Genomic DNA, 19,413 nt, shown 5'->3' with positions numbered 1-19,413 from the left:
TACATAGGCCAGCAGAAAGGAGAAGAAACAGGATTAAGTGATAATGTTGAATTCAACAGTGCATACTCCACAAAAGACTCAAGTTTCTAGCCTAATACTAGTGACACAGTAGAAAGGAACTATTAGTTATCATCATTGCAATATTATTTTGTATGTTTTCACAGAGATAGAAAGTGAGGGAATCTTACATCTGTTGGGTACCAGCTCGATTAGAATGTAGATGAGAATCGTATTTCTTTCAATTGTCACAATTAACCCTGAGATGTAATATTAATATTCCTATATTTTAATAGTTGAAGACAGAATGGCTAAGACGTGTATAGCCAGCAAATGGTCAGAGCCTAGGTTAGGACTGAGGTCTGCCTGGCTCTGACAGCCCTGCTTTTTCTCCTATCTCTGAATTAGAAATCAGAAGATCTTCCAGGAGCTAGAAAAGCAGATGGATAATGAAAGCCAATGAATGCTATAAACATTCCTGCAGAAAAGTTGTCAGCGAGAGGGAGAATGTTCAACAATGGAGCACAGAAGGGACGTCTGAGAGACAGAATTGAGAATGGATTTAGCTGTTTATAGCAGAAAGACCGATGACTCTGATACACACAATCCAGTGGTTTCCTTGAAATATACTTGGTGCTGCGACTTTACAAGGGTGAGAAGCTATTTTCCTTATCTTTTAACTCTTACCCAACGATTTCATTGTTGGTTTGCCAGATAACAAGCACATACTCTTTGTACTATAGAGAAATTGCCCGTTTTTCCAGAATTAGTTGATACTTGTTCTACCAACATTCTCTTAAAACACCAAGCCTGCCAGCGACAGCATGCATTAGGACAGACTTGGGATTGCTGTGTTGGGAGTTCCAAAAAGTTTAAGTCCTGATCTCTGCCATCCAGAGGCATGTAGTGTGGTGGAGAAATAAAATCCCAACATATGGAACAATTAAGAAACAAAATAGACACATAATTAAGTGCTAATTGTTTGGGAACGACCGCCTATTTTAAGAGGGAGGATAATGAACTCAGCCATATAACCGGTGCATAATTTATGACATGCTGTGCACACCATGGTTGAACTTAGCGCAGCAGCAAAATAACTTTTGATACTACAAACAAGGCTTTGCCCCTTATCATGGGAGAGGAGTCAGACCTGTGGAAAAACAGACCTGTTCATCTGTTCCTAATGTGAAAGGAACCTCCTCTCTCGTGATGGTATGTAAAAAGAAATAGCAAACGTACTGTAGATTGGGAGTTTGACTGACGCGTTCACCCTGCTGTATGTAAAACAGATAACCAACAAGAACCTGCTCTGTAGCACAGGGAACTCTCTGCTTAATGTTTTGTAATAAGCCAGAGTTCAGGTCTCACGGCTACCTGAGCCATGTGGTAATATAAAAGGCAGCTCAGTTCAGATCTTCAGTATTGCTGGCCCTTTGTCCACGTTTTTCCAGAAATGGATACAAGATTATTAAAAGTAGTTTCTTCTAGCATTTCTCCGATTAAAATAGGAAGGCGACAATCCCTGTGTACCTAAGAAATCTAGGCCAGTTCTACTTATCAAGAAACTGAACAAGTTAAATTATTTTCAAGGTTGAGATAACAGGCTACAGATAATTCTTATTTAGACAGTATTGTTATTTGTTGCATCAGATTCATTTAGGAAGGCTTAAAACATGTAGACTTCCTCCACGCAATTAAGTATTACTGCCTAACAGAAAGAATGTTAAGTTCCTACCCCTGATTAATGTCTCCTAAATAATGGTGTGAATGGTATCAATACTGAGGATATATTGCAAGGGCAAGGCTTGGGTGTAACTCCCTATACAGTACAATTATCCAGAATATTTGATGGATGGTTTAGGGCAATATTCTCAAAAAGTATGAAATGCCCCCTACTTCCTTGGGATATGAGTAGGTATTATAGGGGAAGCAAGTAATGAGTTTGAGTAGGTATTACAGTGGCAAGATTTCTCAGAACCTCTAATATGTACCTTTCGGAATTTGCAGGCAGTCAAGGTCTTAAGACTCCATGCTTCCGGTGCAGGGGGCATGGGTTCGATCCCTGGTGGGGGAAACTAAGATCCCATATGTTGCATGGTGCAGCCAAAACACACACACACACACACACACACACACACACACACACAAGCCGTGTCCGACTCTTTGCAATCTCATGGACGGTAGCCTGCCAGGCTCCTCTGTCCATAAGATTCTTCAGGCAAGAATACTGGAGTGGGTTGCCATTCCCTTCTCCAGAATCTCTAAGAAGTGGGGTATAACATGCAGGTTACCCCAGCTTTGTCGGGCAGATTAGCACTCTAGGATCCATGGAACACTTTGAGAAACTCTGGTTTGGAGCAGAATCCCACCCCCAAGACAGAAGATGTTGCTTAGTTACCACAGGAATGCTCTTCCAGTTCTATGTGATATGATTTTGCAAAATATTTTTTCAGGCTACTTAGATCATCTTTGAATTGTCTTATTAATGTCAAGAGTCAGGACAAGGTAGGTCTGAAATGGGAAAATATGTTAAGGAAACAAATGACACTCAGCTTATGCCTGGGGACCATTTACAAACGATTTTGTGCAATAATACTCCCTTTTATAGCTTACCATTTGCATCCTATACCCTGAGAAGGACTGACCTCAGTGGAGCATTACAAGTAAAACAAAGATTCAAGGATCTGGTAAAAACAAATCAAAAACCCGCAACAAATCATCTACCTTAATCCTGCATGTAGAGAAGTAAAATTCACCTTTAGCTTCTGTTTCACAACACACTAAATTAACCAACCGCTTGTTAAGGTACCGCAAACTCTCTCACACATAAAGTAGCTCTGCACAAAAGTGCTTTTCCACAATCCTAAAGGTACTCTCGGCTCAAAAGGAGCCATGCCTAGTTTCAGATCTTCAAATGGTGTGAGAGTGACGTTTTTAAGAAAGCTTTAAAATCTCAGTTCCAGATAATTAAGAATTTAATCTACTACTGGAAAGAGAAATCTACTTAAGATGAATTTTAATAAAGAGTTAAGTAGAAAGAAAAGTATTTAGATCCTTTCCTTTTAGATTCATCATTTTTTTCTTCTCTTAACCAGCCATTGGAAGCTTCTTTGTTTTTCATGGTACAATTAGAAAAATTCCACTAAATTACACCTTAAATTTAGTCAGAATTACCCTGAAGTAACACGAAACTGATGTGGGTGTAGAAAATACTCGGGGCAATATGTAGGCACCATGAATTCGGACCCAAAGCTATTACAAATTTTTTGTAGTCAAAACTGAGTAACTTTTCAATTACTATTTTGCCAGAGTTTACAATCAGTAAATCTGTGAGAATTTCAAATTGATAGGAAATATGAATTTACAAAAGCCAAAAGGCAAACACGCTCTAAAAACCCGTGAAGAAACTTTCTGCCGTTTGGAGGATGTTATGTTTCGGGAAGGCACAAAAGCACAAAACCGTCTGTTTTCAAGGCTTGGGATTATCTGCTACCAAGTTACAACCTTGGTAAGTAAAACAGCAAGTTCTCCTCTCAGTACCAAAAGCACTGCTTCCCACTGAGGCCATCAGCCTCTATCACGCATCGAAAATCTGAGCCCCTGGGGAAAGCCAGCCAGTTGGCCCGACACCACCATTTATATGTGGGGAGTTTTTAAGATTAGTGTCCCTGTAAAAATAAGCTAAGGGCCCTGGTCAAATAATTCGATCTTGCTGTTCAAAGCCAAGTATATAGCAAAATGCTGCTATCTGAAGACAGTCAAGAACAGGGAAGAAAAAAATCCACATGTTAAAAAAAAAAACAGAAAAAGGTCCCAAAACAGAGGGGTGATTTGGGCCTCTGCTTTCACAGGTAATACTATCGAGCTGGAGTTTAATAACACAGCTTTGTTTTCATTATATTTTATAGTGTTTCACTCATAGAAAACAATACTAATTTTCCATTTACCTTTTAAAAATAAACTGACATCACAAAGTGAGTCTTTTTGTTTTCTTACAAGAAAAATATAGAGTAAATAGACATTGAAACACAAAATTAGAATGGTTTATGGAAATGGCAAAAACATATCAGGCTCATTCTAGTGTCTGCTGTTTAGAAAATGCTGCTTAAAAGGTCTTGGTTCTTGAGAGTCCCTTGGACTGCAAGGAGATCCAACCAGTCCGTCCTAAAGAAAATCAGTCCTGAATATTCATTGGAAGGACTGACGCTGAAGCTGAAACTCCAATCTTTTGGCCACCTGATGCGAAGAGCTGACTCATTTGAAAAGACCCTGATGCTGGGGAGGAGAAGGGGATAACAGGATGAGATGGTTGGATGGCATCACCGACTCGATGGACATGAGTTTGAGTAAACTCCAGGAATTGGTGATGGACAGGGAGGCCTGGTGTGCTGCAGTCCATGGGGTCGCAAAGAGTCAGACACAACTGAGCAACTGAATTGAACTGAACCATATACATGGATTAAAAGCTGTTATTTTAGGACCTCCCTGGCGGGCCAGTGGTTAGGACTCTGTGAGTCCATTGCAGGGGGCGTGGGTTCCATCACTGCTTGGGGAACTAAGATCCTGCCTGTGGCATGGCCAAAACAAGAAATCCTGCTATATTATAAACTAGTTAGTGAACTAACCAGTTAGAGAACTTTGTGACCAAAATTCTCTCCTACGAGTAATGCTGAGGCATGGATAACAATAACCACATTTTCAAGATAACCATTTCTTCACTCATTTTACAGCTGAGCAAACTGCAAGCCAAGGACAGGTGACCTGACGGGGATCCCAGAGGAGCCCACAGCAGGAGTCCAGTCCAGAGCCCTGGCTGCATGCTGTGGGCTCCTCAAGTGGCTCTGATCAGTAAGGAATTTGCCTGCCCAGCAGGAGACCAGGGTTTGATCCCTGGGTGGGGAAGATCCCCTGGAGAAGGAAACAGCAACCCACTCCAGTCTTCTTGCCTGGGAAATCCCATGGACAGAGGAGCCTGGCGGGCTACAGTCCATGGGGTCACAGAGTCAGACACGACTGAGCGACTGAACAGCAGCAGCAAAGGAGGTTTGGTTTCTCTAACTGATGTCGAGTTTAGGCAACCTAGCAATTTCGAGATAACTTGTAGTTTACTTAAAATAGATTTTGAGTGATATCAAACCCTAAGGACTTGATTTAAGGGATGAAGGGCTGTGGAGTTTATTAATACCAATTGCTCCTCTTATTTCAGGTGGGAGAGAGGAAGACAGATTTCTCAGAGGAAGCCACCTGTGGGTATATAAAAGGATGGGGGGGTGCCATTTTCCCAAGTGCCTACTGTGTAGAGGGATTCCCTCATAACCAAGTAGGTAAAGAATCTGCCTTCAGTGCAGGAGACCTGGGTTCAGTCTCTGGGGCGGGAAGATCCTCTGGTGAAGGAAATTGCAACCCACTCCAGTATCCTCACCGGGAGAATCCCATGGGCAGAGGAGCCTGGTGAGCTATATAGTCCATGGGGTCGCAAGAGTCAGACACGACTTAGCGACTAAACCACCCACTGTGCAGAAATTTTGCAATTTTCAGTTCTCCTGTCCACCTCTTTTTTCACACCTGCATCCAGGCAACAAAATGAGTTCATCTGAAGGTTACGACCAGAGACTCCAGTTGCCCTTGTGCTCCAACCGGCACTCTGGGCCCAATCACCTGCCCTGTCTCCCCAGTGAGAGCTGACACACACCTCCCACCAATGCCTGCAGACTTCCACTACCTTTCCCGTCTCAGCTCTTCACGGGCAACACGGAAGCTGTGAGGACAATCCCATTTTCCCAGGACTAAATCTAGCAAGCTCTCTGCACTGACGCCCATTCACTCCAGAACTTAAGCACCTCTAGCTTTACAGACTTATCATTCCAGTCACTGCTTTAGCCTCAGTACTGAAAATGCTTTAGCCTCAGTACAGACCCCATGGACTGTAGCCCACCAGGCTCCTCCATCCATGGGATTCTCCAGGCAAGAGTACTGGAGCGGGTTGCCATTTCCCTCTCCAGGAGATGTTCCCTACCCAGGGATCGAACCCAGGTCTCCCACATTGTAGACAGACGCTTTACCGTCTGAGCCACCAGGGAAATCCTTAGTACTGAAAATAGTGCCTTGTAAATACAGTACAGGTACAACAGGTATGCAGTCAGTAAAGAATCTGCCTGTGATGCAGGAGACCTGGGTTCGATGCCTGGGTCAGGAAGATCCCTTGGAGGAGGGAATGGCTACCCACTCTAGTATTTTTGTCTGGAGAATCCCAAGAACAGAGGAGCCAGGCGGGCTACAGTCCAGGGGTCGCAGAGAGTCAGATACGACTTAGTGACTAAACCATCACCACCTTAATGGATATGCAATAGATATTTGAATTAATGAGCAAAAATACCACCCTCCCTTCTGCGCCTTAGCTGGCACTTTCCCTGGGCCTGAGGCTAAGCCCTCACAGTCTTAGCTCTCGCTCCTTCCTGCCTGCCCACTCGGACTCCACGCCTGCAGTAACCCGCTGGTCTCCAGAGGTCTCATCTGTCCCCTTCTAATGCAGTATTCCATATAGCACATAATCATGTGGCTGTCTCCTTCAGTTAGAACCCTCCCTGAGCTGCCCGGCCCCTCATCCCACTGCTATTCCCTTGATGTGAGAACTGGAGTTGCTGGCTCTGCTGCAATCTTCTGCTCCGGACTTCCCTGGTAAAGTCCAGTGGTTAGGACTCCGCGCTTCTAATGCCAGGGGTGTACATTTGACCCCTGGGCTAGGAAGTTTCACCTGCCCCGGAGCTTGGCTCCCCCAAAAAGTAATGGAGCTGGCCCAATTTATCCCAGCCAAGCCTTCACCCCAAACCCTGCAGCCTGTTAAACTTAAGTCTCCCCCACCTAACCATGAGTTCTCAGTCCTCACCTAACTTGATAACCACTTGAAAGATCACTCCTTTCCTGAAACACTTTCCTCACTTTTGTTTCTGGTGTCGTTATGTTTCCGGTTTCTCTCACCCAGAACTTGGAGTCTCCTTTGGCTGGCCCCTTTCAAACACTGTGGTACCGTCAGGCAGGTCCACGCCTCCCTTTTCTGGATGTACATGGTCGCTACTCAAAATGTGGGTTCCTGAACTAGCAGTGTCCACCTAGGAGTTTGTAGGATCTAGAAACGTAGGATCTCAGGCCCCACGCCAGGCCTACTGAGTCACGATCTGCATTTGCAGAAAATTAGATGACTCACAAGTTTGTTAAAATTTGAGCAGCACTGATGTATTTACATGAGTGATTTCAGTCACATGACTTTAAACTCCCTTCCTAGGCAAACTCCCCAATGTTTAATTTCCCGTATCTTCCCCTAGCGTCAGCCCCCCAACTCCATGATGGAATCCCACTAGAATTCTATCAGGCACCTCGAATGTAAGTGCAAAACATAAATCTAGATCTCTCAAGCCCAACACTCGAGTCATGCTTCTGGGCCAAAGTGCTCCAAACACCTGTACCTTTAAACACAGAGTCCTACCACCCACCACCACCTCCACTGTTCCCACCCTAGTCTAAGCCAGTAAAATTTTTGGCAGAAAGACCTGTCTCCTGTATCTCCCTATCTTCACCAAGGCTCCCTGTGATAAATTTGCACACATTTTCTACCATGGCTACCAGGAAGGCCCTCCCCCATTGCGTCAAATGCTCTAGTCAAACTGACATGCCTGTTCCATTTCTCCCTCCTCTAAAATTCTTTGCCTGCCTCACTTCCTTATTTCTGGTCTCAGCTTAATGATCACTTCCTTAGAGACTGTCTTTAACTACATAACTGTAAGACTCACCTCCCTTTCTACTCATTTTCCATCTCCTTACTGTCCTTTCCTCTTGGGATCTAACACCAGTGTGTGGGTGCTCAAGTCACTAAGTCCTGTCCGGCTCTTGGTGACCCCACGGACTGTAGCCTGTCGGGTTCATTTGTCCATGGGATCTCCCAAGCAAGATCTTCCAGGAGTGGGTTGCCATTTCCTTCTCCAGGGGATCCTCCCGACCCACGGATCAAACTCACGTCTCCTCAAACAGCAGGTGGTTTCTTTTCCTCTGAGCCAGGGAAGCCCACTTTATTCCCAGTACCTGGAACTATCTATACTCTCTCTTTATATATATACATATATGATATATTCACCCCTAGACTGTCTGGTCCATGAATAGGAACTGTTTCTTTTTTTAATAATCACTATTGAGAAAACAAGAAGCACCCAAATACTGATTCTTCAAGTATTGTTGGTGGAACTTCAAGGATCCAGGGACAAAACTCCCAGGTATGTATCCACACTTACCTGTGCTTCAGGCACACAAACCTAGATGCAGAGAATCCACTAGCGGTTTTCAATCGGCCCAGAGTTTCATAGCATGGCAGAGGCTCTACTTTTCTGTACATTAGGGGTCTTAAAAATTGTAATATTAAAACTACATTTAATAACAGATGAGTTAAATCACAACTGCTAAGGGTGGGCCCCAAGTATCAGTATTTTGTGAAGCTCCTGAGGTTAATACCAATGTGAGACAAGTTGGCGAACCATTGGTACATACTATGAGTTGGTAAGCATGCACTGAAATAGTATATGAAATCTGCTACTTAAAAAAAGTAATGCCAGTCATAATGTTATACAAACTTAAGGCTTCTATTTCCTGTGTGGTACAGAAAACAAAAAAGAAATTCATAAAAATAAGTGTTTCAAACATTGGGTCTGAAAGAGAACACACCTTTCAGGACTTTCCGTTGCTTTTCCTGTCAAGCTTAATCCAAATTTGGAGACTTCAATTTGTAGGTTCTTCTTTTCCCCCACATGCTGAGGCAAATTGATGCACAGAAGTGTTGACCTCTATGAGTCACACCTGCGAGTTTTGGGGGGCTTTGCACATACTGCTGTTTTCAACAGTGGCAGGTAGGCAGCTCTATCCGGGTCACAAGGACATAATCACTAAGACAAAATGCTGTATCTCAGAAGAGAAAAGGATTTCTCCACAATTCAATATTTCTTGCTCAACATAATCAACTGTAGTCATCAATCAAAATATCCTTAGGACAGAAGCTAATCAAATACTGTGTGTTTACCCATCTCTAAGCTCACCTTTGAACTGTCCTCATACCTCAGAATGAAGGACAAAATTAGTGAAAAACAAGTTGATTATTTAAATCCCTGAGTGTTAGTTGCTCAATTGTGTCTGACTCTTTGTGACCCCATGGACTGTAGCCCACCAGGCTCCTCTGTGAATGGGATTTCCCTGGGATTTTCAAGGCAACCCACTGGAGTGGGTTGCCATTTCCTCCTCCAGGGGATCTTCCCGACTCAAGGATCAAACCTGAGTCTCCTATATTGCAGGCGGATTCTTTACTTTCTGAACCACCAGGGCAGCCCATTACTACAATAGAAAATACTCTATAGATTTCAAAAGAACCATAGAGATACTTAAGGCAACTGCATACTACAGATGAGCAGCCTGACACCCAGATGAGCTGAAACGTTATGCCTAAAAGTCACACAGGAGAACTAGAAGAGAAAAACACTTTTTTCTTTTTTTTTTCTTTTTTCCAAACAAGCAAACAGGATTTTTCACATGTTAATCAAAAAGAATTCAGATCATCAGATTAGGAAGAAATGAGGACTAAAAAGTATGTTACATATAGATTTAAGGACTACTCAATCCACTGCCCCCACCCCTGAAAAACCAAAAATTCTCCAAATATATGGATATGTATCCATCAAGATGCTCACCCTTAAAATATTAATCTTGGAAAATTCAATTTACAAATACATTATTAATTGCATTGTTATAATGAAATTAGTTCATTAAACATGAAGACACCAAACAGCACCAATTCCAGAAAGTTAAGAAAGTAAATACACTATTACTTAAAATAATATATAATTTCTGATTGGGACAGAAACAAACTACAGCCACTAGCAAAACTACTTAAACTACTGTTTGACATAAAGGCAATATTTAAAGACTAGTATACACCTTTTTCCCGCTGATAGGCCTGTGACCAGGCATCCCAGCCATGGGTCAACATGAAAAATACTTAACAAAGATGCTTCTTTAAAATTGCTCAAGTGCCTTGAACCATGATACTGCATAACCCAAATTTTGCCAATACAAGCCCATGGCAGCATTTTTGGTATTCTAATTGCTCCTACCAGCCTCAATTAAAACAAAACAACTCCCTTATGAAGCACTAGACTCAATGTAGCTGTGAAGCAGCAGCAAGGTATTTATAAACTGGCTACTGACAGTGTATCAAAACGCTACTATGGAAAATACAGCAGCAAATACTCCGATAAGAGCACATTATTCCACATGGAATCCCAAATTCTTATCTCTAGTTCCTTAAATTCTTGGAAGACTAGAGATCAACAAGTGTATGTGTAAATGGGGCCAGGGAGAAAGAAGCTCTGAATGGTATAGTGTTCATATTTTAAATTATCCAAGATAACCTGAAGGCTTACAGAGAACTCTCAACTGTATCTAAACTTTTTTAAGCACACAGAACTAAAATGCTAGCAAAACTTTGGTGTTTCCCCCCAAATTAGCATTGCAGTTTCAGTGAAGATGAAATAGGCATGGTGTGTGAAGTTTTTATCATGTTCAAGCCACCCTTTTCTAGTCCCTGCTCCTTTCATCAGGCGATCTGAAGACTACCTGGTTTAAAATATTTGGTAATTCAGTGCAGAAAATTAAGGTCACAGACAAAGTACAACAACTTTTAATACACCATTAATACTAATGATTAAAAATTATTGCATAGTCTTATGCATTTACCCTAAAACATTTTCTGAAAGTAAATTCTGAAAGCATTATATAAAAGACAACCCTTTAAAATGTGGATGGCCTTTAACTACCTCGATCTTCTTTCCTTTTTTGTCTTTTCAGTACTTTTGTCCATTGTTTTCTCATTATCTCCCCTGCACTTTGGGCAATACCATTTCCCCTTTGGTTTATAGGTAAGTGAAACACACGAAAAGTGAAACCATTCGATTGGACACTGTTCATTGTCACATCCGATCATTTCCCCGTAAGACACTTGGTTACATAAACAGTATGTAGGTTCGTTGGGATCTATTGCAAACTCGACGGGGGAAGCTTCTCTTTCCTGCTTGGCCTTGGAGCGTTTCTTTTTCTTGGCGGACTTGGATTTCTTTTCTTTGGGGGGCTGATCGTCACAGTCCTCGATCCCGTTCGTCATGTGGCACAGGTCGCGGCTTTCACTGGTCCGCTGCCGGCGGGGCCTTCTGGAAGACCGTTCTGGTTGGCTGGAGTCCATCTTCGCTTTATCCGCAGCTCGCTCACTTTCGGCTGGATCTTGAAAACACTGGGAGTGGAGCTCCATTTGCCTTGCCCGGTTTTCCACCAATTCGAGCATCTGTGTGACAATTTGAATTTTTTCATCTCCCAGTTCTTGACTATTGATTAATGCCCTCTGGAGATGCTGCTGGAGGCGTTTTTTCTGGTTTGAATCATCTTCTTTCTTATATTTTTCATAGACATCATCAATTTCCTTTAATGTTTCTAAAAAAAGAAAAGAAAAAAATCAGAAAAAAAAGAAAATGCACGTTGGCACATATAACATTTTTCAAGTTAGTTATTTTTCCCAGAACTGGTACAGTAAGAAAGAACTCAAAAAAAAAAAGAACTCAACCATAAAACCACATTCCTGCACAGTATGAATACAGTAAAAACATTTTATTGTCCTTACCAAGACCACACATTATCCAACATGAAAGTACTTTTAGAAATAAGCTAATAAAAAGAATGAGCCCTCCCTAATATTCATTAATCTACACTAGAAAGGACAAAAGATGTGTGGCTAATTAAAAATAAGTCTTTCACCGGGACTAGGCTAGACAGTTCAATCCGTGACTTGCTACATGGCCCCAGAGGCACTCTCTACCTCGACTTTCAGATCATCCCCTGGAGATTAAGCAAAGCAGACACAAATAACTCTTAGCTTTCCATGATATTCGCTTGAATGGCTCTTTTATTGCATCACATGGGAGACGCTGAAAATCAAACTATTTCCAGAACAGGTTTAGGTTCAGGTTCTGGCATCAACTGACTAAGCTATTAACAAAATTATAGTTAAGTCAGCAATGGGTCACTGTGCTTTTGTAGATAACTCAGCATTTGGTCCTCAGTTTTTTGATCTGCTGATTTAGGTACTTTAGAGAATGTGGGATACACTTAAATCAACTAAAAATGGCTGAGTCATTAGAAGACATACAAAAATCTGAAAATATAGTTCCAGATGTCACCAAATTTACATAAGTGTCTTATTCAAATCTGTCCTCTTTCTTGTTCTTATGAGATACAATGCTACCTGAAAGAGTTCTTAGAAACAGCGCAGAAACAAAAATTAACTTGGAATTTATCACACCACATGCCATATCACTGTTTTATCTTCTAATGTCATTACTCTAACGACAAGAACAAAAATGTTAGATGAGTAACATACATTGGGGGGTGTCTCCAAGTAAGGTAACATAGAGCATGTATTCAACACAACTTATGAAACAGAACCTCCTTGGAAACTGTAGGTACTCACACAAAGGACAACTATTTACTGGACAATGTGCCCCCACATGTCTGAGGGTACTCACACCCGCACAGAGTATTTTTAAATAATGTTCACATCTTGCTCATTTTCCCAGCTAGGTATGTAAGTGGATTTCTTTAGAACTCAACTTTCTTCCAGGAAAAAAAAGTTCTATATTTTCCCCTCAGACATACAAAAATTGAAGTTTAAAAAATAAAGGCAGCCTTATCCAATAATCAGGAATTAGAAGCTAATTATAGTAACACAGATACTATATATGAGGTAAAAATTCACCTTTGCAAGACACCTTAATTACATAGTGACGGAAGAAAGGCCACTAACACTCACTGAGTCCCTTCCATGCAACTTTCTCATGATCACAATCCTGTGAGCAAGCCACCACTTCTGCATGTGAAGACACTGAAACTCAACAGGTAACCACCCTAGACTTTGAACTGCACCATACCTGTCAGTTTGGCTCTACCCTTTAAGCACATTCTACACACCTGCATGGAAGGCACTGGATATTAAATTCGAAATTTTAGCTCAAAGGTGTAAATAACCTTTGATTATGAAGGAAATTATGAACAAGAATACCGGAACAAAAATTGAGGTTCTCTAATAACAATACCCCATAATAAACTGGGCTTCCCTGATAGCTCAAACGGTAGATTCTGCCTGCAATGCAGGAGACCTGGGTTCAATCCCTGGGTCAGGAAGATCCCCTGGAGAAGGAAATGGCAACCCATTCCAGTTTTCTTGCCTGGAGAATTCCATGGACAGAGGAAACTGACAGGATACAGTCCTTGACATCGCAAAGGGTCAGATACGACTGAGCGGCTAACACACACATAATAAATACTTCATTCAATTATGCAATTGTTTTCTTCATTCCTCTATCTTTAAAAGTTTTTAAGTCTACTTTTAGGGTTCTTCAGTAATTTCTGAAAATGTATGAAATAGGAAAAAAATTTGACTGTCTAAATAACTTATATCACTATTACTGTAAATATGAAATAAAAAAGCAAAAAATACTTAAGAACTAGCAAAGAAATTAAAGACATGAAAAATCAAAAACACACAAGTATACAAAGCTAACAGAAAACTGAAAGTTGAGCTTAGGAAGCATGTGCATAGAGTGAAACTAGATCACTGTTTTTGTATTACTTTTGAAACGAACCTCATGCGAAGAGTTGACTCATTGGAAAAGACTCTGATGCTGGGAGGGATTAGGGGCAGGAGGAGAAGGGGACGACAGAGGAAGAGATGGCTGGAGGGCATCACTGACTCGATGGAAGTGAGTCTCAGTGAACTCCGGGAGTTGGTGATGGACAGGGAGGCCTGGCGTGCTGCGATTCATGGGGTCGCAAAGAGCCGACACGACTGAGCGACTGATCTGATCTGATAGTCTTAAGGGAGCTACAACTTTTTATAATCTCTCAATGGCACCCCACTCCAGTACTCTTGCCTGGAAAATTCCATGGAGGGAGGAGCCTGGTAGGCTGAAGTCCATGGGGTCGCTAAAAGTCCGACATGACTGAGCGACTTCACTTTCACTTTTCACTTTCATGCATTGGAGAAGGAAATGGCAACCCACTCCAGTGTTCTTGCCTGGAGAATCCCAGGGACGGGGGAGCCTGGTGGGCTGCCGTCTATGGGGTCACACAGAGTCGGACACGACTGAAGCGACTTAGCAGTCTTTCAAGGCCCAATACTGTTTCTCACGTGGTCAAATCTACATGGTCAAGACTGCATATTTCCTATAACAAATTATCGCTCGCCAATTCAAATTAAAGTATCTTAACTTCTGTGAACTCAAACAGGTCTTTAAAGAAATGTAAAAGCATCCAAGTTTTACAAACTTCAGAGTTATCATTGGAAAACTAAAAAGGTTCCACATACAACTCTGAGGCACACATGTAATATCTTTAGGTTACAATTCAGGTATGTGCTCCATGTCTATAGAAAACACCTTTGGAGAGCATTAAAAAAAAAGATTTAAATACTTTAGAAACGACCATGTGCACCTGAAGAAGCCCCGCTGTGGAGTCAAACATTCCCCGCTTAATTGGACAAGTTACTCAAACTCCTTGTAAATTTAAATTTGTCTGAAAAATGAATGTTTACTTCATTGAGCTGTGAAGATTAAATGGGATAATGTTCTGAACGCAGTGCAGCAACTGACAACCAGTAAGTAATCTGTATTAATCACTTCCCCCACCCCAAAAGAGACCAGTCCTGTCAATATGGATTCAAAAGGCAGAAATAAACTGCCTTTAAACTGTTTTTTAATAGGTTAAGAAACAAGACACAGAGACAACTAAATATTCTATCAGGCTGCAGGCCCCAAAATACCACCCCAGAAATGCGTTAAGACACTAAATTGTAGGATTAGCGACGGGTCGAAAAACTGAGAATGGGTCCAAGAAGTTATCTTTTTAAAGTTCAGAGGGCTGATTTCACATCAGGTCCAAGGTCGGTTGCTTGATTCGGGATTATTAACCGCAAACGGCTCCCCATTTAAGTTAACTCCTCCCCTTGCAGTTGCAGGTGAAAGGGTCACCAATGACAAATAACAAATAACACGCTCTGTAAGAAAAGTCGATTCCCTGTCCTAGCTGTCTGGGTCTGACCACAAAGGGCGGCTTTTGCCACAGCATTTAAACTCGGCGAAGGAGGGACTCCGGAGTTGAGAGACGCCAGGCGGTTGCCCAGTCAACCAGCTCACACCCTTAGGGGACCCGGAAGTGACGCAGGGCCCGGAACCTACGCGGTGCCGGGATCGGCGACGGTCCCGGAGGCTGACTGTATTTCTGTCGTGATTTGAGTGATTGGGGCGGGGGGGGGGGGAGGTGGAGTCGAAAATTCACAGACAAACGTGTCCCGAATCCCAACGCTGACTGCGCCGACGGCGAGCTAACGTCCTGCACAGCCGCCCGAGCCTGCCCTCGACGAGCCATTTTCCGGACGGGCGGGAGCGCGCGTGCCCGCGCCCCGCCCACATCTACGTCACCTTGCAAGCCCCGCCCCCAGGCGGGGGGTAGGGGTCCTCCTCGCCCCACACACAGAGACACACACATACACACACCCCTCGGCTCCCCCATGGGGAGCCCCCTAGCCTTTCAACCATTCGGCTGTAGCAGCCGGGAAAGGCTGCGGCCCGGAACTTTCCCTGGGGCGGGAGACGGGGGAAGACTCGATTCCCGAGCCCGGAGCTCCGGACCGCCAGGGGAGGGACCTCCCCGGAGGCCGCCTTCGCAGTCCGCCCTCGCCCCCTCCCCCCCAGCACGTTCCAGTGCATCTGCGCTCAGGGGGTGGGGGCCTGAGGCGGGCTGGGCTGAAGGAAGCCCGGCCCTGTGGGCCCGCGGGAGTCCGGCTGCGGCCGGCCGCTCACTCCCCACGGCACCCGTCCCTCCACCGCCCGGCTGCACGCTCCCCGGGCCGGGGCGCCGAGGGGTCTGCGGCACCCGGCGGGCGAACACCCGGAACAAATGAGCTTGCTGCTTAAAAATGGCTGATTTCGTCTTCACAGCGGCTACAGCCGCTGGGTCTGCAGCGGGGGCTGACGGGCGGCCACCGCTCCCTTCCACCCTCAAACCCCCCCACACAAGAAGTCCGCAGCGGGGGAAGGGGGAGGGCCGCGAACCCCACCTGCGGGGGCCCGCTGCCCCGGGTCCCACATGCCAGACCCCCACACACACTGTGTACACTCGGGGTGAGCTGGAAAAGTGGCACTTTCCCTGGGGCAGGCTCCGAGCGACCGTGCCCGGGCCCCGAGTCGGGGTGGAGGACCCGCGGCCCCTACCTTGATATTTGTTGTCCAGCTCCCGCAGCACGGACACGTTCCTCTGCATGTCGTGGGGCAGCGACTCCACACACTCGAGGTAGTCCTGCACGTAGCAGGTGAGGAGCCGGCTCCGCTCGCCGGTCAGGAGCGCGGCCGACGAGTAGAGTTGCTGCTGCTGCTGCTGCTGCTGCTGCCCTAACATCCTGCCGCTGCTGCCGCCGCCGCCGCCACCGCCGCCGCCGCCTCCGCATCCAGCAGCCACACATGCAACAGCCACGGCCGCCGCGGCTCCTCGGCTCGGCAGCCCGGCGCCGCGGGGACACCGGCCGCCGCTCGGGAGGGCACTGCTGAGTCCCCCGATCTCCGCTCCCTCCCCCCCGAAAGAAGCCCTCACTCCCCGCCCCCGCCGTAACAAGCCCAGGGGCGGGGCGAGATCGCGGCTCCCTCCTTTCCCCCTCCCTTCCCAGGACTAGAGCAGCGGGGACCCTCCCACTCCCGATCTCCCTTAGCGGAGCTGGCGCCGGGGTCCCGAGCGTTGACACTTCCGGTCCCCCCGGGAGGCCCCAGATGCTACCAGTGCCGCCCCGTAACTCGGATCCCCATGACAAGCCTCTCGCTGCCCGCTTTTCCCCCAATCACCCTCCCGCGCCTGCCGAAGAGTCTCTCCCGCTGGGCTGCCCCCGCCCCTCCGGCTGCGGCCGCCTCTGCGCCTGCGCAGGGCTCCCTCTAGAGGAGGCCCGGGGGCCCGCCCCTACCGCCCTACCGCAGGGTTCGCATTCTCCCGCCTTCCCTCCGCCACCCGGGCGATTGGTCTGTCAACTCTCGGCCCGGGCGGGGGGAGGGTGCGGAGGGCGGCCAAACGGCAGGCTGCGCCCCGCCTCCTCTTAAAGGGGCAGCACGGCCCCGCCGCCTCTCCGCTCAGTGTCTGAATGGGACTGTAGCGCGAGGGCGGGCGACTGCCTTCCTTCCGCCCTTCCCTCAGGGAGAGGGAAGCTGGGTCCCGCTCCCTCGGCCTGGTGTTACCGACTTTCCGCCCCGCCCCCGCCCCCATCAGGTGCGGCCTAGCGCTGCCCCTGGAGAGCCTCAGAAAGCGGCAGCGGGCGGCCGCTTCCCGCCGCGACCCTGAGGGCGGCCTGCGGGGACGACGCGGCGGGCGCGGCTCTCGGGCATGCTTGGCGGCGGCGGCGGCGGCGGTGTGCCCGCCGGGCCGGCGCCGCGCTCGGGCCCCGACCTCCTCCCACCGCGGCCTTCAGGCTCCTGGCGCACCGGGGGCCGATCGCGGAGGTAGGCGGTGGCGCCCCCGCGGCCTCCTGCGTCTCTTTCTGCCTTAGGCCGCCCGCCTTTGGGATCTTCCCTCTCGGCTTCGTCCCGCGCCCGGCCTTGCGGGGGGTCTCCCGCCGCCCCAGGACCTGCAGGTTTGGTCCGCCCTCCAACTTTTGAAGACTCGCGTTTATTTTAGGTAGACTCTGCCCTGTACCTGTTTGTCCAACAGACAACGTTTTTTTTTTTGTTTTGTTTTTGTTTTTAATGTTTTACCCTCGGGGATCAGAACGTTTAAACTTGAAACATCGGAGGTGACGGCTTCCTGGCGGCGATAGGGGCACGGTCAACTTAACATTTCGACCTAAAACAAAACCACTGTGGGCCCAGCTTGAAGGGGTGATGGAGACGCCGGGATAAACCTAATGAGAAGTCAGGCACTTACCTCGTCTTACGTGATCGGCACTCACGGTTTAAATTTCTGTCTGGTGTTAAATGAAATGCCCAGCAGAGGAGTTGATTTGAATTCCGTATGGACTCGGTGTATATATAACAGCGTGTATTTTTTCAAAGAAATGGGTGTAAAGAGAACAAATACATGGGGAACTTTAACAATTGCCTGTGTAAACAAGCACTATTGTGAGTAGTACCTCTGCATTAAAAAGAAAACCTGAATGGGCGATAAATTTGAATTTCTCCTTACATGCAGTTGGTTCGCAGTGGTGGGCCACCTGTCTGGTGACCTATTTAGAGCCCTTTTGAAACAGCTGTTAATAGTACATAACCACTGACATGCAAAGAGCAATCTAGACCTTTATCTGGAGGATATTTTAAGTTTCAAACCGAAAAAAAAGCACTCTTGGAAATTTGAGTCTTGGGAACAAGATAACATGGCTCAGGACTCAGAAACTGTCGTGTGTTTGTGCTGTGAGGCTTCAAGGTTTTGATCACTCGAATATTAAATCAACCTAGGCAGTACAGTGTATTGTGTTGATATTTTTGAGAACTGCCTAGGGATTTTCTTGTTGTCATTCTGGAAGTCTTTCAGATTAAGTGGCCAGGTCTTGTCAAAAAAGTCACCGCTAAGAATTGAATTTTAATCACCTTTTTCTTAAATTCTGCTAATTTGTGTACTAATATATTTAAATCAGCCAGTTTTTAATGAAGGCCCCAAATAATACAAGATGCCCTATAATTTACTGATTCAGATTTGACACAAAATGCGCCTATAGGTTTTATTCAGCCTAAGAAGTGATTTGCAGGCCGGTATGACACATTGTTAGAAACTGGAAGTGAGAGAGAGAAAGCAATGATTCATAATACCTAAAGCACTCCCTCCAGGAACTATGAACAGCATGCGAGGAAGGAAGGATGAATATGGAAATGAAAACATTAGTTTCACCTTTCACAATTCTATTGAACAGGCTGAAAAGAAGCAAAAAATCTAAATAATGACTTTTCAGCTTGTGTTGCTCTAAACCTATAAAGAACACTCTGATACGGTAATATATGTGTGTATGTGAATTGTTGGAGATGTGCTTTCTTGCTATGCTGATTTATAAAAGATAATCAACATTTATTCCTACCATAGTTGTGAAAGCAGAGCGTGGGGGGAGATGAAAAAAAAATCACTGTACTCCCCAAACTCAGCCCTTGACCTTGGTTATTTATCATGTCCTTTTCTTCTCAATAGTCACTGAACTGGAAATTTGGGGCCTTTTCCTTTACCCTGCTAAATGCAATATTTAAAAGTCCCCAATTCTCCAAAATATAGAAGTTAATTGGTGACGTTTAATTGTATGAGTAAAGAAAAAAGACATCTTATTTGCTT

At 45.5% G+C, this 19,413-nt stretch overlaps 1 protein-coding gene across 1 annotated transcript; it reads right to left on the bottom strand.

Annotated features, from left to right (window-relative positions):
- Window positions 1-10,692: 10,692 nt before the first annotated feature.
- On the bottom strand, window positions 10,693-16,701 carry ING2 (inhibitor of growth family member 2). The gene is made up of 2 exons (XM_019953585.2): window positions 16,341-16,701; window positions 10,693-11,511 (listed from the first exon to the last, which is right to left on the bottom strand). The coding sequence occupies exons 1-2, from the start codon at window positions 16,522-16,524 to the stop codon at window positions 10,841-10,843; spliced, it is 855 nt and encodes a 284-aa protein (XP_019809144.2). The 5' UTR covers window positions 16,525-16,701; the 3' UTR covers window positions 10,693-10,840.
- Window positions 16,702-19,413: the final 2,712 nt, after the last annotated feature.

Source organism: Bos indicus, chromosome 27 (assembly GCF_029378745.1).
Source record: "Bos indicus isolate NIAB-ARS_2022 breed Sahiwal x Tharparkar chromosome 27, NIAB-ARS_B.indTharparkar_mat_pri_1.0, whole genome shotgun sequence".
NCBI lineage: Eukaryota > Metazoa > Chordata > Mammalia > Artiodactyla > Bovidae > Bos > Bos indicus.
This window is presented reverse-complemented; position numbering and strand designations above follow the sequence as displayed.